General features: G+C 40.8%; 1 protein-coding gene across 1 annotated transcript; it reads left to right on the forward strand.

Annotated features, from left to right (window-relative positions):
• The first annotated feature begins 6,686 nt into the window (after positions 1-6,686).
• Positions 6,687-20,788, forward strand: LOC124270612 (oviduct-specific glycoprotein-like). Its single transcript, XM_046705635.1, has 9 exons — positions 6,687-6,820; positions 7,659-7,733; positions 10,969-11,377; positions 12,229-12,347; positions 12,957-13,077; positions 14,525-14,713; positions 15,517-15,636; positions 16,622-17,500; positions 20,504-20,788. The coding sequence occupies exons 1-9, from the start codon at positions 6,687-6,689 to the stop codon at positions 20,786-20,788; spliced, it is 2,331 nt and encodes a 776-aa protein (XP_046561591.1).
• The last annotated feature ends 430 nt before the right edge of the window (positions 20,789-21,218 follow it).

Raw genomic sequence — 21,218 nt, forward strand, 5'->3', positions numbered from 1 at the left:
CGACTGTGCAGGCTTCTGGCGACATATAAGGGACATAACTCGTAATAACCTCTGGTGTCCCTGCGATCGAACCTAGTTTAGTGACGGAAACTGGACAGCCAGTTAACTCCCCTGCCTCTGCATCCTCAAAATAATTGAATTTCCGTTATATAGGCGGCTGGATATCAGTATGGTTCAGGAAAACATACTGTTTGCTTCTTTTTTCGAATTCGTTACAAGCGGAGTCTACACTGCGTTATAATATCATATTTTATTGTAATATTGTATCATGTTAATAAAGAGGCGAAAAACGGGATCGGGTGGTCAGATTGGTTGACACGTCATCGTAACCCAATTGCGTAGATCGACATGCATGCTGTTGATCACTGGATTGTCTGGTCCAGACTCGATTGTTGACAGACCGCCGCCATATAGCTGGGACATTGCTGAGCGCAGCCTTAAACAATTAACAAAAATAAAAAAATGACTTACCACTTCAGACTGAAATAAAGCGAAAAACCCTTCCGACACACATCTCCGCCAATAGCAGAGCCCATTAGTCCGTCTTAAGTAACGACCGTTAGGGTTTCCGGGTTTGGTAGTACCTGTCATTTCCAATATATCATAAATATACACAGACATTGAGCGTTACGAGGTATCTGAATTGGTGTATTTGAAATCCCCATTAAAGGTTGAAAGTTATATTGTATTGTTAATATACTACAATAAACATGATAAAAAGGAGCGTCAATAGCGTTTGGACAGATCGCGTTTACATGATCTAGGCGTTTACATAATCTAGGCGTTTACATAATCTAGGCGTTTACATGATCTAGGCGTTTACGTGATCTAGGCGTTTACATGACTACCGTATGTTCTAGGATTCTTAAAAACTATTGTGTAATCAATTTTACAAGAAATACTGGATGTCGTGTCGCAAAAAATGGATATTTGTTTTTAGGCAGTGACCGTAACATTGTCTCTTACACTGCCCCACAGAATAGTCAATGTCAGGTCTGCAAATAAAGATGACAATTACATTAGTAAGATTAAACAGAATTACTATTGAAATTATTCATCTATTATCACACTCTCACAGTATTTAAAATAGTTTTGAGTATGTATGAAACTGATTATTATATTGTTTCTTCGAATTGTTCCTGTCCTTGCTCAGTATCATATACTGTATATATATGTGTTGGATTGTGCTCCCTATGAACTCATCGCTCATCTTCCCGTATGTGATCTCTCAACTTGGTGGGGCGGTAGGGTAGCCTAGTGGTTAAAGCGTCAGCTCGTCACGTCGAAGACCCGGGTTCGATTCCCCAGATGGGTACATTGTGTGAAGCCCATTTCTGGTGTCCCCCGCCATGATATTGTTGTAATATTGCTAAAAGCGGCGTAAAACCATATTCACTCACTCAGCTTGGTGAGATTGCATTGGTCTATCAACAACCGTCAAATCCACGACTTAGTTCTATCAGCCTCTGTAAAAGTAAACAATAGTTATTCAGCTTTATGTCTGCTAATAGAGCCGGCTGTACGTGCTGTGTTTGCAGGTTGCTGGAATACTGTTTTATCATGTATTATATTAGCAAAAGGTTATCAGCCCCACAGTACGACCAGATTTCTAATCGTGAAAATGCTTACCTTATAAATATGGTTTCATTTGAATGGCTTTGGGTTTGAACAAGATACGGTTGTGAAAGTAGACCAGAAACAGCTTATCATTTCATGTAATAACTCCCTAGACTATACCTTTGGTGTCCATTGCTACTTTAAAATTGTTTCCATTTGTGTAAATTTAGAATTGACCAACCTTGCCTTTTGTGTCCTAGGAACTGATATCAATATTTTCATTTGATGATGCCATGCTTATGTTGTACGTTCATCGATGTCAGTCAGTCAATGGCAATATCTAATCTATTCAATGAAGGGATCGAGGGCGATTTGCGCACACCATATAACCGCCTTTCGCATCCCTACACTAGCTCAAATTGGGAGTAACGCCATAAGTGATGTAGGTCTAAGACGTGTACCAGTTTGTTGAAACCCAGTGGTAGTAGTATTGTGCTGACGAACATAGAAACGTAATCGGGTCGAACCTGGAGTCGAATCCAGTCACATGTATCTGGCTGGACCAAGGGACGCAACTCTGCACAGTGGATGCAGTGCCCCGGACGAATGGGCCACAGGTGAATCAGACTGTTTTAATAGCTCAACAGTTCTGTCAATGTCATTAATGACCGGAGGTAATATAACCATACCGTAGAATGTATTCTTTGTTATACACTTAGTCCCCTGGGCCCTGTTTTTCGACAGCGTAACGACAGTCGTAAGTCTATGTTACAGTATAGGAGGTACGGCAGTCGTAGCGTTACGATAGCTTTGTGAAACAGGGCCTAGGATTGCAGCTGGTTATTTCTTGAACCTACTACTGGATTCTTGACGGAAGGGGTCGGCACGATGATTGATGATGTTGATGATGATGGTCATGCTGAAGGGTATATAAACACTAACCTAAGGTTGACGTTCATGTTAGCTTCACGTCTAATTCATTGAATTCCTGGTGTTCATATTTGTGAACAATCTCTCCATGGACAGAGCCTGATTAAGTATACATCTTTCTGTTGGTCACGAGGTCTTCTTGCCCGGTTGTACCTTAACTTGTATGAAATCGGCGTAAAACCCAACTCACTCACTCACTTATCCTGTAGCATATCTCCCTGCAAACTGCATTCATTCCATTCCGTAACACATGTTGCGATTTAAGAAGAAATATATTTCATATGTTTTGTTACTACTTCAAAAATCTAGCGAACTTGGCCCTGTGACTGAAAAAGGTATCTTTATTTACAAATGAATGATTTCTTGACATGACATAAATCTTTGAAGGGCATTTAGAAGGGCATGGCTTTGTATGTACATTCGCGCTTATGTATAAAGGCATGTGTTTTTTATTCCAATTTCATATTCAGTTACAAAAGGTTTATATATTAAAGTACTTGAAAGTAGTATTGATGCTTGCTGACATTCCCACAATGCTTTGCAGCCCTGGCTCCATGGATATAATAATTTCATGTATATTGCCTAGAATCTGTTGATATCAAATACCTTACCATGTAGTATATGTGTTCGATTTTCTGTAATTTATTGAATTTGTTTTCTGTTATTTTTGTTTGCATACTTGGAAACTACCATTGTTTTGATCTTTCATGTCATTTTATATCAATAAATCTTCTTCATATTGCTGAGGCTTTACTTGGTGTTATCCAAACTCATTATTAAATCTTGGTTGATGAAGTGTTTGCCTGGAGAGCGAAAGGCCGGCGGTTCGATCCCCGGTAGCGTCCATCGCAGGATCCTATACCAAAACTGTGACGTAATAGTGAACGGAACTCATTAATTATTAATAAATACATATGTCATATGCAACATGCTAAAACTTCCCAAAGTAACTTACAGGTTTTAAACAAATGGCCAATCCCACGCCTGTTTTATAAAACCAACATAACAAAAGAGGTTTGTGTGCGTGCGTGCGTGACTGTGTGTATGTACTTGTATGGCATTGCGTATATGTATGTGCGAGAGAGTGTGTGAACGAGTGTGTGTTTGAGAGTGTGTTTGAATGTGCATGTGTGTATGCGCGTGTGTACGCGGCACAAAAAAGTATTAGGCACAATCAATATTAGCCCGGTAATTGTTACCTTATAGAGATACTTTAATCTAAAGCTTTCTCTTACCGCAAATACGTGGTGTCCACACTGATGTTCAGCCATCTGTTTATATAATTTCCACCACTATTTCGGGCGATATTCAAGTCAGGTTATTTTCTAAGTTCACAGTTTACTTATGTCTATTTATTCATCATTCCCTCCTTCGGGTATATGTTATTTTAAAACATTCGTAAATCAAGCAACTTAATTCATTTGGCCTTACATAATTGTACAAGTTATCACCACAGTTTTATCGATAGCTGGTTGTTGGAGTTTGAGTAAATCCACGTTTAGCCATGCATGTGTGTCGTCCATTGCAATCACCAGCACGTTGTATGCAGTAAACATCCTGGGCCCAATTAACGATCACGAGAGGTACAGACCCCCCCTCTGGTCATGACTCTTATAATCTCTGAATTGATTATACAAACTCTTCTTTGCCGTCGAAAAACTGACATCACAAAAAGCCACATGTCGCATTAGTGTTTTTTTCCTGGTGCACGTTGAGTCGCCGAGAGTGTTCAATCTGAGAAACATGTCTACCTGCTTCACCGAGAAAGTCCACGTACGACTGCCCATCAGAAACTATAACAAGACCTGCCAGAGCAAACTCCTGGTCACAACACTTACACAATAAACAACCTGTCCTGCATTATGCCTCACAAAACACCAACAGTTTAAACAAGTACGATCAACACGATGGCGTGGTTTGTTTTCACAAGCTACAAAATGTCGATAGAACGATCTCTGGCTTCCCCGGCTCCGATAGGGGCATTCAGATGCTGGATGTGAAGACGCCATGTTTTATATGGCCGTGGAGAAGTAAGGACCACACTGCAGCACCCTGCACAGAGGTAGGTTCAAAAGGGAGATAGTAACGGTCATTGAAATATTATTCATAACATGAGCTTCGGCAAGTATTGATGGTACATTCCAGAGGGATACTTGCCATTAATTCATTGTTACAGGGCCCGTTCTTACTATAATATCTCATTTATAGGTACAAAGCTTTGTCAGCAAAAAATATTTCATGAATTCGTTTGATAATTTTGTCTAACGAAAGTCGTAAATTATCAGTCCTTTGTTTAGATCACTGATTCCATTCCGACACTGCTATCATATTTTTCTTTTATTCATTCAATTTCGACTATGCTTTCAGTTTTATATTGTTCATTTCATTCCGAAACTACAATCACATTTTCAAAATTTCGCTGCATTTCGACGCTTATCACATTTTCATGTCATTCATTCAATTCCGACATGACTATCACCTTTTCACATATTTCATTCCATTTCGACGCTTATCACTTTTTCGTACTATTAATTTAATTCCGAAACTACTTTCACATACATGTATTTCATTTCACTTCGACGCTTATCACATTTTAATATTGTGTATTTAATTCCAAAACTACTTTCACATTTTCACAATTTTCGTTCCATTTCAACACTTATAAATCTATATCACTCATGCTATTTCGACGGTAATCACATTGGTATACTATTCTTTCAATTTCGACAATACTTTGTGAGATACATATAAGCAATCACCGAAATCGGCCTTGCAGTCCCTCTTCCTGGCGGCTGTCCAGTCATCGGACCAACAGAAGTACAAATTTCGTGGACAATATTCTTACTTCTACATCTTACAAAGAATGAAGTTTTGGTGATAGAGCTTGTGTGCACACTGTGGATAACCTGCTAATTTCAATATATAATTGTTCAGACAAACCATTAAGGTTTCATTCAAATCAATCAAATCAACAATCAAATTGTGTCCATCAAGTTATTCATGCAAGTAGGTATACAATTACCTTTAAACATATCTTCATATTACTGCCAAATAAGGTTAACGAACCCATTTCTACATCATAAGAAATCACTACTGTAATTATTCTCAAATTATTTTCTAACATAACCACTACAAACCTGGGCCTAGATTTTCGAAGCTCTCTTAGTGCTAAGATAGTCGTAAATTAATGTTAATGTATAGCACTTACGACTATCTTAGCGCTAAGAGAGCTTCGAAAATCTAGGCCCAGTAAGATATCATAAATTCCCATTTGATACGTCTAAAATATTAAACGTATCAAATTGTTACCTCCAGTGTTCTGTCAGTGTTATTTAACCTCCTTTGCTTACTGGACACGGGTGGCCCAGTTGTCTGAGGTCCCTTGTGCACGTCAGAAGCCTACAATTGAAGTTCGAATGTTGTTTCGACCCGATTATGGTTGAGGTTTGTCACCGCCATACCCATGCTCGCGTCCTTCACCATATACATATATGTATGGGTCTATTGATTAGACCTGTATCATTTTCCTCCCACATCACCCTGACACGTTCTGAATAGAGATGTGACGATACAGAAATTTCACGATACGATACATATCGCGATATCTTGGAACGATACGATTTGATTCGATGCATATCATGATATGCTACCTTTAGTTATTTTCTTTAAAAAACGTATTTTTTGATAGCAAGTAACAGTGTAAAATTTGACATAACCCGTCAATTACTAGTGAAATTACCAATTTTTAGGTCAGCGATACATATCACGATACGAAAAAAAGTATCGATATATTTATCGTCAGATGAAGTATCACGATTATCGATACTACGATATATATATCGTCACAGCTCTAGTTCTGAACTATCTGGAATACAGTTCAATGCAGCGTTAATCGAAACTCAATCGTTCACTGTACAAAATGGAATAGGGCAGAATTGGCAAGTAAGTAATAAGGACCTCACATTCAATATGATATAAAACGTCCACAACAGGAAATAACCAGTCTCCATTATTTTATTGGAGTAAAATGCAAAATTGTGGTGAAAACTAAACTGAGGTACAGAAGAAAGTACCCACCTGGAGCTCTCAAGATTATATTACTAAAAAACCCCAACGTAAATAGTTTGAAAAGGATTTGATTGTGACTTAAAAGTCATAAACATTGTGAACATGTTTCCCAAACAACACAGACGTACACAATGCGAGAGGCTGCCAGCGTCTCAGCTTCCTCGCTTCACGTAGACGATTCGGTCGATGTTGATGGATTAATGATATGTCCCGAAATGGTCGGTAGACCCGATACCGACAGCATCACTGTGTTCCTGTTGATGCGGTGACCCAATGCTGTTGATGCTTACAACGTCACTGCGAGCATCAGATTGAGCTGATGAGGAATGCGCATTCGATGGTCATCTTGCGGGATGGTCAATCTCGGTCTTCCTGTTCTGATTGAGTGAGTGAGTGAGTTCAGTTTTGCGCCGCTCTGAGCAATATTCCTGCTATATGGCGGCGGTCTGTAAATTAGCAACACATACACAATATTTGTGACTTATTTACGATTTAAAAAAATACATAAAAAAAAACCGTACGTAAGTTTACATCAATGGATCACTGAAGACCACTGAAGGCTCAGAATATTCTCCCTTACCGCAATAGGATATCTATACACCTGGTATACTTTTAGTGATTATTTTTTCAAGCCTGTGTCCATTTTGCTCATGAGGTCGAGGTTACCGGATATAATTCACACGTAAAATTAGCATCATTCTTACTTTTGATAAAATATTAGTTCAGTAACACCTGTTGATTATTCGTTTCTTCTGTAAATAATAAAGGAAGTATTAACTTTAAAAGATCATTTAGATTATCGGAGTTTGTCATACAGCCCCTGAAACTAGTATACCAATACAGCCCACGTAGGTCTAGAACATAGAACCTTGGAACAAATATACTCAATACAGACCATGGAAGTCTAGAACATGTGGCAAGTATAGATTATCGGACCCTGAAAAAAGGTTTCTCACCCCCCTTTCAATATTTTTCATAAATATAATTTAGGAACTGTTTTTGAGTGGAATATGTTCATTTCAGAGACTAGATGTTAGTCTTCTTGTAATCGAAGTGATTTCTTATTCTTGTCATTTGAACCTTTCGTGACATTTTGTTTTCAGCCTCAAAAGCGACAATGACCACGATCGTCCTGTTAGTGGCCTTGATACTGGTATCAGTCCCAGAGAGCTGCAAAGGTGAGGTATTCACAGACAAAGCCAACCAATAACTTAACGCAATAAATGCTCATCTTAGGCTTTGATTTTCTGTATGTTAGGTGAGGTCAAAAAAGAGGGAAGTATAGTCCCAAACATATTTTCTACCTTGCTTACAATTCCGTGATATATATATTTCGGCTACGTAATAGTTTTTGGCAGTAGATACCCAATTACAGTTCCCAAAATGTGTTATTAAGATACCATGCCGCAGTTTGACATGGGCACGGCAATCAGACACTTTATACTTACCTCGCGCCAGTTACATTTGCTATTTTTGAAAATCTCGTTCATGACGCGTACTATCTTTAAACGTCTTCCGCTTCAATGCGGCCTGCGGATATCCTTCTGAGAATAAACAAACTCCCTTTCATCAATATAGAACACACTTGTTGTTTCCTATGTTAAGATGATACATTTCTCGGCATGAGTTCACCAAAATGTTCATCTCAAATTCCGTTGACAAAGTTGGGTTTGAATCCCGGATAGGTCTTAACTCAACAAAAGTACTAGAATCTGCACTTTAAAGAGGAACCTGTGAAGATCCGGGTTAGAATTGGTCTTCAGCAACCCATGCTTGTTGTTAGAGGCGAGTAACTGGATCGGGTGGTCAGGCTCGCTGACTTGGTTGATACATGTCATCGTATCCCAATTGCGTATATCGATGCTCATGCTGTTGGATTGTCTGGTCCAGACTCAATTATTTACAGACCGCCGCCATATAGCTGGAATATTGCTGAGTGCGGCGTAAAATAAACTCACTCACTCACCGTGTCAGTAAATAATCGAGTCTAGATCAGACTATCAAGTGATGGCACTTCAAGCTTTGCATTGTACATTCAGTTACAGTCCGTTTGAGTCAGAAACGGAACGATGAATTGCAAATTTTAGCATTGTACAAAATTGCCACATAAATAGAAATAGTACACATGTTTATCATTTACTAATACCCAACGGCTTTCTTATATTTGAAAATTTTCCGGACTCCACCAAAAAAGTTGTTAAAGAAACTATCATCATTGAAAACGCAAAAGTTGTTATCTGTCACGGCGGGGTGAAACCGCAGAATCGGAACAGCCAGTCATGGCGGGGGACATCTCAAAATCTATTCCGGGAGACCTGTCGGTTCCTCGTCTGTCGTAGTGTCATAGTCACGACTTAAAGGGATGACAAGTGGTGCCACAGTTGCCTGTTGTAAGCCATCCCGAGACCAGTAACCTTGTTCAATGACGTTAGCTACCTTGTTGACACAGTTTTGCCAAGTTTCAGTCGTGATTTTGTTAAGGGATTCCTTAACCAAAACCTCTACGTCACGTAATCTAAAAGTTGTGTTTGATCTGGCAACATCTCCTTTGATAATACCCCATATATCATTTCAATGGGGTTAAGGTCACAGTGATAGGGTGGAAGTCGCAGAATATCGTGACCCTTACTTTTTATGTAACTGTCAACTTTGTAGAAAGGTTCACCTTTGTGGGTTTTTATGATCTCATATAGCTGAGGCTTCGTTGCCTTTGAAGGCCGTGCGATCTGAAATTTGTCGAGCCATGATATCATATCACCTTTTCGACTGTTCGATGTCGGGGCTTTACTGTCGGGGTCCTGCACGCTGTGGTATGGGGCATTGTCCATTACGATAAAAGACTTCTCTGGCAGAGCTGGTACCAACTTGTTTTTAACCCAATCGAGGAAAACCGCACCATTCATCTCGGAATGGTAGTCTCTGTTATCTGTGGACTTTGCCCTGAATACCAAGTCGCAGCCTGGGAGAAAGCCTTTGCTGGAGCAACCAGCATGGAGAATGATTAGTCTCGCTCCTTTCCCTAGAGGCAGCTGTCTACGTGACCCCTTATCACCCCTATCGGGTACCCACTGACTGCTGGCAGTGTGTGAGGCATTGACCCAGGTCTCGTCCAAGTACACTGGCTCGAACCCTTCCTCGCGCTTCTTCTTTATCACCCTGAGAAAATTATTTCTCAAGCGAACGATATCAGGGCGTTCACAGAGTACTGACCTATTTTCCCTCGACATTTTCTTATAACGATACCCGAAAGAGTGTAAGAGTCGCCAGAGTGTGTACTTTGATACTCTGAGGTTGTGTTCTTGCTTCAAATGCTTTTTAAAAATTTTCAGCGACATGTTTTTGTTTTCAGAAGAGAGCTTGTTGATAGACTGCCTTACAAGGTTCTTTTGAAAGTTGTCCAAATGTTTTAATTTGTGTGATTTTGACACGACCCCTACCTGCTTCGCACCACCCTCACAATGTTTGTGTTCCAGAACATTTGTCAGTACCCTTGCTGATACTCCTAAAGCTTTTGCTGCCCGCTTACGGAATTTATTAATGGCATAAAATGGTTTGCCCCTTTCGGCTTCAGCTCGGAAAAAATCGTACACTTTAATCATCAACTGTTTCACGTCAGCATTCAACTTCATGTTTCATCAGGCATGTGTATCCTGTGCACGACGAGATAGTGGCTGTTCCGTTTCTGCGGTTTCACCCCGCCGCGACAGATAACAACTTTTGCGTTTTCAATGATGATAGTTTCTTAAACAACTTTTTTGGTGGAGTCCGGAAAATTTTCAAATATAAGAAAGCTGTTGGGTATTAGTAAATGATAAACATGTGTACTATTTCTATTTATATGGCAATTTTGTACAATGCTAAAATTTGCAATTCATCGTTCCGTTTCTGACTCAAACGGACTGTAACAAACTGTGATATGCAATGACAAATGTTGAGTCTGATGTTAAGCCCGACTGACTCACTCATGGTATGTCGTTTACTTTAACACGCCCACAATGAACGTAATTCTAATAGCGATATTACTGTTGTATGTGTCATCGAGGGCGTTGGTCGCGCCATAGTTTGTTATCTTGGCTCGATATGAACACACCAGCGTTTGAAATCCAGCTTGATTAGAGAAGTGGGCGGCAAGGAAATGTGTATATTCACGTTAATTTACCACCGCCATACAACTGGAATGCGGCGTAAAACTAAACACACTCATTTTCACAGAGAAAGTGTAATCCCAAATATAACATGTGTTACGTAAATATTATAAATACATAGGCATGAATTCACTAAAATAGTCATCTGAAAATAATATTAACTGTTAATCCTCACAATTTCTAACACTGAAATGAAATGTAAGCACGTCGATGTCACGTCTTTTGTGTTTTCAGTCGCTGGATACATCACCGCCTGTTATTTCACCAGCTGGTCTGCTCAAACCAGTCTCACCAAAGTTCGTCTTCCTGTGAAGGAAATCGATCCTTACCTGTGCACTCACCTGATATACGCCTTCGCAAAACTCGACGTAGCGTCCAAGTCTGTAGTTGCCATAGACCCAGTAAACGAACACAGCAGGAACGGTGTCTGGGGCAACTATAAGAAGTTTAACCACCTCAAGTCGAAGAATCCGAACCTGAAGACTCTGTTGTCAGTTGGCGGTGAAACCCCTGGCATTGCCGAGGATTTTTCCACGTTGTCAGCTACGCCAGAATCCTTGCAACAGTTTGCCAACAACACCATCAGATTCTTGAGGGAACATGGCTTTGATGGTTTAGATGTTGACTGGGAATATCCTTATACTTCAACAAAATCTCGGTTTACAAATTTTCTCAAGGTTAGTTCTGCTTAGATTTCAAGAGAGTAAGGTCCTCAAGGACAAAAAAGTGTTTTTAAATCTGTCTGCCAGAAGAAACAATTTTAAAGAGAATTTTCATGTCTCATAAAAAATATATCAAATGCCCCGAACGTGTGACAATATGCATGTAAACGTGTTATTTGGGATGTGACGTCAACGGATTAATCCCCCCTCCACTCTGTATATCGACCTGATTTGATGTTCTTTCAATTCCTGGTGTGAGTAAACTACAGAGGAAGAATATATATAAGTGATATTTGTGAAATGATGGACAGCGGAAATTACGAAAATATTTACAGAGGGAACTATCCCAACAGATAAGTTGATATATATTTGGGGATTTCTTATATATATACACACACATATATTACACACACATACAAGCACACACAGAGACACAGACACAGACACAGACACAGACAGAGAAATCCACTAAATAATGACATAATATAACATGGGAAAGACGAGGAGGTATTTCTATACATATGTTCTTCTGTGCACTGCTGATCCACACCTCTTCATATATATTCCAGGTAACAAAGGCACTGTAAGTCCCCATGGTCACTGGTATGGTGATCTACCTTCAGTTGTTGACAATATATATCCTGCTTTTATATTGTGTTGTCCTCTATAGTTAAAATGTTTCAGATTTGATTACTGGTTTTACGTTTCTATCTGTGATTATCTAGTTATTTTACTGTCCTTCGTCGACAGGTTTTTTAATTTAATTCCATTTATTATCAATTTATAACTTTTTAAGTCACGATATGGCGGAAATATTGCCGATGTGCCGATTGTTATAAAATATGTTCGATATTCTTCTATTACAGACTTTAAGGAACGAATTCGACAACGAGGCGAAAGATCGGGAGCCATTGTTGTTGACCATAGCTGCTGCTGCCGGTGTAGATAAAATAAGTGCCGGCTATGACGTAGCGGCCATCAACAAGTAAGTACTGTACTATATTGCAGTGAAATTGCGTGCTTAACTGCACGAAAAACCAATACACAAATACGCAATACAAAAATAAGTTCTCTCATGCATGATCAGCTTGTCGTGTTGCGCAGGATGGGTTGGCAAAGTGGGGTAAGGTGCCTTGTCTTTGTGCAGAGTTCCGTTCTGTGACCACATGAGGATTCATATCCGCTTCGATTGTGATCCATAATTTGTTTGTATCATTCCTGCTTTACCAATTGTTGTTTTACACAAACTTAATATGACAGGCCTATATTATGCCACTAATTGATATTTACAAGTGTAGTTAAGCTCAAGTCACTCACTCACTCTTCTGTTGCCGCTGATTATAAAATTAGTATGTATTGAACAGTATTTGTGGTTAAAACACAATTTCAAGAAACCGCATCATTGAAACTCACTAGGAAAGGATATACACTATTTAGTTCAGAAGAAAATACGATTCATAAGGCGTGCAACTGCTGTCTACATTCTACACTCATTTGTGTGTATGATTATTTAAATTTAAAAAATCAATCGTTTTGTTATAATACACTTGTATAAAATAATTATATAACACAAATAATGCCTGTGGCTTTCCAGGTATGTGGACTACATCTTCGTGATGACGTTTGACTTCTACGGGACGTGGAGCCGGGTGGCCGGTTTCAACAGCCCCCTCCGAGCCAAGAAGCACATCCACTTCTCCCCCGCCTACAACGTGGTCAGTGCCCAGCTTCTGTACCCAGTCTGATAAGTAGTAAATCTACATGATATAATCCATTGGCCATGGACGGGATCGGGTGGTCAGGCTCACTGGCTTGGTTGACACATGCCAGCACATCCCAATTGCGTAGATCGATGTTGATCACTGGATTGTCTGGTCCAGATTCGATGATTTACTGACCATATAGCTGGAATATTGCTGAGTATAGCGTTAAACAACACACAAACAAAAAGAAAATTTGGTCTTGGACATTGTTTTGTATTTCTGTGGTGTTGGTGTGGTGTCGCCACTTTAAGTGAGTGAGTAAATTAGGTTTTACCCCGCTTTTAGCAATATTCCAGCAATATCACGGCGGGGACACCAGAAATGGGCTTTACTCAATGTGCCCATGTGGGGAATCGAACCAGGGCCCCACTTTAAAAACAGTTTAAAACATTCAAGTTTCGAAATCCTTTGTAATTTAGCGCTTAGGACTTGGTAAAAGTCGATAATGCATGGTGAAATACATTCAGACTTACAAATAATATAATTCCATGGAAAAAGTGTCAATATACGGAAATGATCAATTTGTAATGTGCTTATGTACAGTATGATACACGATATAAATATTTCGGTATTTATAAAAGTAAAGGGATTTTAGTGCATTTTCATATAAGGGTCAAACTTTTAAAATTGCAATTGCATATTATAGTAGTATAAGTAGTACACGTATCAAGAAGGGCAGCGAGGTAGCCAAGTGGTTAAAGTATCCGCTCGTCACGCCGAAGACCCGGGTTCGATTCGTACAATGTCCCATTTCTGGTGTCCCTCCCCGTGATATTGCTGGAATATTGCTAAAAGCGGCGTAAAACTAAATTCACTCACTCACACGTATCAATAGTTAAGCATGTACTCTATGAATCAATACATCACAATACAACATCAATACATATTAAACATAACATTTAATATTAGAGCAGAGGGTAAAAAGAGAATAAAATATGAATATTATTTTAAGATACATAATCTGAACCCCTGGATCAATTCATCCATGACATCTGGGCCTAAAATTGCAAACAGGACAAAATATACTCTGTTTTAACAACATAGCATATCTTAGATTTTGTATACACGTAGTCATCATCTGGTCGTCTAGAATCCTAAATTTTTTCTACCTGACTCCTTTTGGGCTGCATCAGAATGGCAATCGGTTAGACCTTAGTTCTTTTGAGACTTCTTCCAAATTTTACGGATGGGATGTGAATGGAACACTGCTCAAAGGCCCACATGAGTACAATGTGTGAAGCCCATTCCTGGTGTCCCCCGCATTGATATTGCTGGAATATTGTTAAAAGGGGCTTTAAACCAAACTCACTTTCCCCATTAAGCTGACTATCTCTGGTGTATGTAAATTACTGTTCAGAGATGATTTAAACCCAACTCTCATTGTGCCACCCTGATGCAGGAGTACGCAGTGAATGTCTGGATCAGCCGCGGAGCAGACAGGAGCAAGGTGATCATGGGGATGACGGCTGCAGGAGCCAGCTTCACCCTCAGCGACAAGAACAACCACACCGTCGGGGCCCCCGTCAAGGTCGGAGGGGGTCGCCCTGGAATACTTTACAAACGAAGAGGGAGACTACTCCTGCCAGAGGTAACTACTTCGACACAACAATATAATTCTCCTGTTTACTGGAGAATGTCCTACTTGAGATGAGTACTGCTGTGGTTAATTAAAACTGTGTGATTCTCAGTTGATTCCAATAGTGCAGCGTAATACACTGCTTACCTTTCTCGCGAAACTCGACGTTATTACTATCAATTTCAGCGATCTATTTTCACAACCCTTGCCTTTAACGCCAAATGCATTGTGAGCGACCGAAACCCATTGTTCTCTGACGTTATATGTTTTCTGCAGTAATTGTTCTTTGTACAGCTACTATTGCTACTGCAATATAGGTAAAAAATATTAAAAAGATGTTGCTCATATTTCTTAAGTCACATACAATGAAACTGTAGATAAACGAAATGTTCTCTCTTATGTATCTCATGTTACCGTTGAGATTGACGGCTGTAATTTACCTGCAAATCGACACACATGTTCTGTGATACTGGAATCGTTGTGGGAGGCGATGTATCTATGGATAAGTCTTTGAACTCACTCAGAAGATAAACATGGATGCCCCAGTCAAACATATTGTGCTGTCTTCGAGGGGGCCGGTCATTGTTTCACTACCTTGATTCTGAGGCAGGGTACAGAAAATATATTTCTGTATGAAGCAGCAAAGAAATTCGAACCTCCAGCATTCTTCTTTTTAGGCAGAAGCTGTGTCCAATAGACCGCTGACTGATTATCAATAGTACCGCTGAATGGTTTTTATTGCATAAATGAAATAAATAAATTGCGTCATAACTTGATGCAAGTGATCTGAAGGGTATGTTTCTACTTGCTTTAAGATCTGCCTGTCCTTCAGGACGGGTTGGACTCGAGTTTGGGACGAGGAACAGCAGGTGCCCTACGCCTACAAAGGCGACCAGTGGGTAGGCTACGATGACCAGTACAGCTTCGGCCTCAAGGTAAGGCGGATAATATATTGATTTAGGGAGGAAAATGATTGAACTGATTTATTTTGTTTAACTCGGCTGTGTTCGGGAACGTGGCGGAAACACCCGAGTGCCCCTGCACGTGCAGCAGTCAAGTGAGACCCGATATGACCCAGCAGCGTTAGTCTCTCACCGGCCGGCGAGACGTTGCAAAGTAGATATGTTGAGTGAGCGAGTTCGTGAGTGCGTGAGTGCGTGAGTGCGTGAGTGCGTTAGTGCGTGCAAGAGTTAAAATTTACGTCAGGCTGTAAACCACCAGCCACACTGACGACACACCAGCAAGTGTGGAATAGGAGATTGAGGTGACGTGTGGTGAAATGGGGATGGTGTCACGATGATATGCGTGAGTGTGTTTGTTTGTGTGGCTGCTTTGTCCGGACTAATAATATTTTAGTTCTTGTCGACTGAGATCCTTTATATCTCTAGGTTTTCGGCACTTCGGTAAAACATGAATGAACCTTGGATCCTTTCCCGTGGTTCCTGCGAGCTCAAAGTAAATGCCCTTCCTTTTCATAACATTTACATACTAATCATACCTTGAGATAAGGGAAAGGAAATAAGCATATCCCATGGAGTGGTTGATATGAAAGAAACCTACCATCACCATGATATCCTTTCGATCGAAAAGCCATTCATTTGTGTGTCAGTTTTTAAATGGTAAGTAAGGGGACTGATTGTCACGTTATTTATACTGCCAGCTCTACATAGACTCTGTAGAGTAGCAAATCAAACAGACTGGCTAATGAAAATCAAGCCTTAGGGCAGTTAATTTGAGATCGTGAGAACCACATGAATGGATTGTGTAAGACTGACGGTAAAGTGAGTTTTTAGAAGAAATGGTACAGAGAATGAACAAAATAAGTTACAATAGAACATTAGTAATGGAATTATGGTAATAGGTGAGTACAGATTCTGTTCTAGGAAGTACATATAAAGTATTAATCTGCGATGATTTCAGCTTCAGTACGCTAAGGAGGAACAACTTGGAGGAGTCATGTTTTGGGAGCTCAGTTTTGACGATCCAAACAACTACTGCAAAAATGGATCCTATCCTTTGCTGAATGTTGTCAAGAACAAACTTTCCGATGGCCCTACAGACGCATCGACTCGAAAACCACTGCACAAAGACGCAGTAGAGGCTTACCAGCTGGGACCACGAAAGTCAAGCCACACAGAGTCATTTCCTCCAAGAACATGGAATAGAAGCCCTATAAAAGCATCTCCCCCAAGAACACAAGTGAGAAACCCAGTGAAAGCGTCTCCGTCTAAGACAAGAGTTGAAGCTCCACCAAGGGCACCACCGTCAAGAACAACAGTGAGGGGTCCAGTAAAGACATCTCCCCCAAGAACACAGGTGAGAAGCCCAGTAAAGGCGTCTCTGCCTAAAACAAGGGTGGAAGGCCCACCAATGGCACCTCCGTCAAGAAGAAGAGTGAGGGGTCCAACAGAAGCACCTCCATCAAGAACACGCGTCAGAGAACCATCTCGAAAGATGTCACTGGCTAGAGGGGTGATTGATCAATACATGGCAACAATAAAGAAAGCTTCTTCAAGAACAAAGTCTGCAACTTCTCCACGCCCGAGCTGGATAACGCCCCCAAGAAAAAGTGAGGCAATGGGAAAAAGAGAGACTCACTATACTAGAAAGTTGGAGACAACGCCATTGAGAAACTGGGACATATTTTTCACAACCAAGATGCCACAGACCACAGATGCAGCTGATGAAACACTTACTTCCCATGCAACTTTCAGAAGCACGGATGAACCTCAATACGCAGATGAAGGGGAGACAACTCCTGCAAGTAAAGGGGAGATAACCTTTTCGAAAATAGGCGAGGTAACGTCTGCTAGCTTCGTGCCACAGTCTACCAGTACAAATACAGCGAGCGTTAGGACAAAACGTATTGGTCAACTTTACGGTGAAAGAGCAGCTTGGAGTCTGACCAGTCATGCTGATAGATGTATCGGAAACCTACTCATTGTTGCAATGTGTGTTTGTGGAATCATTATGAATATGTACCAATATACATAGACGTAATGGGGCGTGCATTACAGCGACATACGTTATAATCGTGTTTCTCGTGCTTCACCTACCGCATTTCGAAACAAGATGAAGACTAACATAATTAAAAATAGTACAAAAAGTAATGGGGAGTTCCCTTCTGTTGAAATGTTGATGTTTGTGTCCCCCTTAACAGAAATGTGAACAGGCTTTTAAGAAATGTAAACAAAATTATGTATAATACGTACAACGTCTTTCACCATGGAGAAACTCCGAAACACGAAACTACAGAAAAAAGGTATTGCCATTTGGTGAGAATCATTAATGTTTATATATTTCATTTGGAATTTCATCGGTTAAATCTATCAATGACACATTCCTCAATTCTCTCAAATTCTACTTTTCAGGATGATTTTGTAAATTAGGACCCATTACTATTGAAAAACACATCTATATGATCGGTATGGCTGGGGAAGTGGGGAATGGTATGGGGATGGGGATCAGAGGATGGGGATCGGGATATGGGGATGGGGGGTCGGGAGATGGGATTGGGGAATGGGGATCGGAGGATGGGGATTGGGATGAGGATGGGTGTGGAAGTTGGTATGGGAATGGGGATCAGAGGATGGGGATCGGGATATGGGGATGGGGATCGGAGGATGGGGATTGGGGAATGGGGATCGGTGGATTAGGATAAGGGTGGGGATGTATGGGGAAATTAGGATGGGGTAGGGGATGGGGATGGAGGATGGGGATAGGGAGGATGGGATTGGGGGAGGGATTGGGGGATGGGTTTTGACAAAAATAGATTTTATAGTAAATACTTGAAATATATTATGGCCTCGGCTTTGGGAAAAAGAAAAAGAAATCATTCTCTTGACAAGATGAAAATAATGAAAAAATGTGTTTTGAAAAAAAGGTGGTTGAAGAATTAGTTGATAGATATTGCCAGGATTTCTTGCACTCTCCTGACACTGGTTTGTGTCATTTCATTTTATCAAAGAATGGTACACGTACGCAAATATTGATACTACAGTACTTGATAAGAAATGTCGGGATCGTTATATGAAAACACCCTTGTACCACATGATGTGTTATAACGAAATTACATTGTTTGAAAAGTCATATATCGTGTGATCAATCCTCAACACCTCTGTGTATTTGGTTGTTTTAACAATGTTAGCTTTGTTTGTAAAATGTCAAGGGATGTTGACACTCATTGTGAAACAAAGCGCTTTACCTTAAGAGATGCAAATATGTATTCAAGTTGAGATTAACTTTGGCTGCAATGTATCCGCCATGCATTTGTTTCGCAACCTCCCACTTTAAATCGTTATAGAGACAAATATAAGGGTATAAAACATGTTTACACTTGCTTGCTTTCATTTGCCTCGTGAATCATAAGCATACAAAGAAAATTAAAAATAGAAATGGGAAAAATATTGCCTCTTAGGGTTGAAGTTTCGCCAAAGCTTATCATATGTAAACTGCTTGTTTAAAGAATAAACTTGTGCGAAATGAAAACATTTGTTTGCATTTCCTCCAGTGTTGAGAAGATTCGTGGTGGTTCCACAAAAGTCAATGTTTTAACATAACCAGGAAACAAGGCGACCAATGTTCTGGATTTCTGATACCACACACCAGAGCCAAAGTGAGTGAGTGAGTGAGTGAGTGAGTGAGTGAGTGAGTGAGTGAGTGAGTGAGTGAGTGAGTGAGTGAGTGAGTGAGTGAGTGAGTGAGTGAGTGAGTGAGTGAGTGAGTGAGTGAGTGAGTGAGTGAGTGAGTGAGTGAGTGAGTGAGTGAGGAGTGAGTGAGTGAGTGAGTGAGTGAGTGAGTGAGTGAGTGAGTGAGTGAGTGAGTGAGTGAGTGAGTGAGTGAGTGAGTGAGTGAGTGAGTGAGTGAGTGAGTGAGTGAGTGAGTGAGTGAGTGAGTGAGTGAGTGAGTGAGTGAGTGAGTGAGTGAGTGAGTGAGTGAGTGAGTGAGTGAGTGAGTGGTACACTAGAAATGGGCTTAACACATTGTACCCATGTGGGGAATTGAACCCGGGGCTTCAGTGTGACGAGTGAATACCTTAACCACTAGGCTACCCCACCGCGCCCAATCAAAACATGACACAAGCATTTACGAATGTAATACATTTGCCATACTTTGAATGTTTGATGGATCAGGAACAATGAACAATACAGTAATTTAAAACTACAAAACCTTTGAAATAATTATTGACAAATTGTCTCTGGTCATTACAGTCCCATATAAGAGAACAAATTCTCCTCCGATAAAACTGCAAACTAAACACCCTGAACGTCAGGTTAAACAATATCAGCACGAATTTCCCCATTAAGCAGACCTATAAGATATAGGTCTTATTAGATCTAATGACGATGAGAGGAGTGCCACAGTCCGTTGTGCAGAGTTATCGGAGCCAGAATCCTATGGTCATGGGTTGGAGTCCAAGAATCTGTCTTTAATACTTCGGTATAACTTCGGTTTGTCAGGCTTATACCCGCGTTGGGTTGGACCACCTTTGGCTCTTCCCCTCAGAATGACACGCCTTGATGTAACTGAAACATTGTTTAAACCAAACTAACCCGCTCGCATGCATTGTACAAAGCTGTACAAAACAATATTGTGTTTTAGGTAAAACAGAGATTCGTTTACATTGGAAAGCCACACTGTCATTCGGAAGATTGTCTTACACAGAGTCTTATCTTTATTTGATAAGACAATTCTCAGCTGCTTCTCACCTCAAGCAACCGTTACTTAACCCCTTGTGGTAGATCAGGCAGCCCATACCAGTCCCTCGTTTGAACTTGCAGCCGGTACTCAACCCATTGTCAGATCCAACAGCCCGTACTCAGCTCCTTGTCAGATCCTGCAGCCCGTACTCAACCCCTTGTCAGATCCAGCAGCACGTACTCAGCTCCTTGTCAGATCCAGCAGCACGTACTCAGCTCCCTGTCAGATCATACAGCCCGTATTCAACCCCTTCTCAGATACTGCAGCCCGTACACAGCTCCTTGTCAGACCCAGAAGCCCGTACTCAGCTCCTTGTCAGATCATACAGCCCGTATTCAACCCCTTGTCAGATCCAGCAGCTCGTACTCAGCCCCTTGTCAGATCTAGCAGTTCATACTCAGCCCCTTGTCAGATCTAGCAGCCCATACACAGTCCCTTGTCAGATCTAGCAGCCCATACTCAGCCCCTTGTCAGATCCAGCAGCCCATACTCAGCCCCTTGTCAGATCCAGCAGCCCATACTCAGCCCCTTGTCAGATCTAGCAGTTCATACCCAGTCCCTTGTCAGATGTAGCATGCAGTTCATACTCAGTCCCTTGTCAGATCTAGCAGCCCATACTCAGCCCCTTGTCAGATCCAGCAGCCCATACTCAGCTCCTTGTCAGATCAGCAGCCCATACTCAGCTCCCCTTGTCAGATCCAGCAGCCCATACTCAGCCCCTTGTCAGATCCAGCAGCCCGTACTCAGCCCCTTGTCAGATCTAGCAGTTCATACCCAGTCCTTGTCAGATGTAGCATGCAGTTCATACTCAGCCCCT

Source organism: Haliotis rubra, unplaced genomic scaffold, assembly GCF_003918875.1.
Source record: "Haliotis rubra isolate DU_JTF1 unplaced genomic scaffold, ASM391887v1 Scf102, whole genome shotgun sequence".
NCBI lineage: Eukaryota > Metazoa > Mollusca > Gastropoda > Lepetellida > Haliotidae > Haliotis > Haliotis rubra.

Bases quoted from the DNA above. Each gene is read 5' to 3' on its own strand.
- LOC124270612 (XM_046705635.1), top strand. From the start codon at position 6,687: ATGCGAGAGGCTGCCAGCGTCTCAGCTTCCTCGCTTCACGTAGACGAT. The intron at 6,821-7,658 runs GTGACCCAATGC...TTTTGTTTTCAG, and splicing joins ACTGTGTTCCTGTTGATGCG to CCTCAAAAGCGACAATGACC. The intron at 14,714-15,516 runs GTAACTACTTCG...ACTTGCTTTAAG, and splicing joins GGAGACTACTCCTGCCAGAG to ATCTGCCTGTCCTTCAGGAC.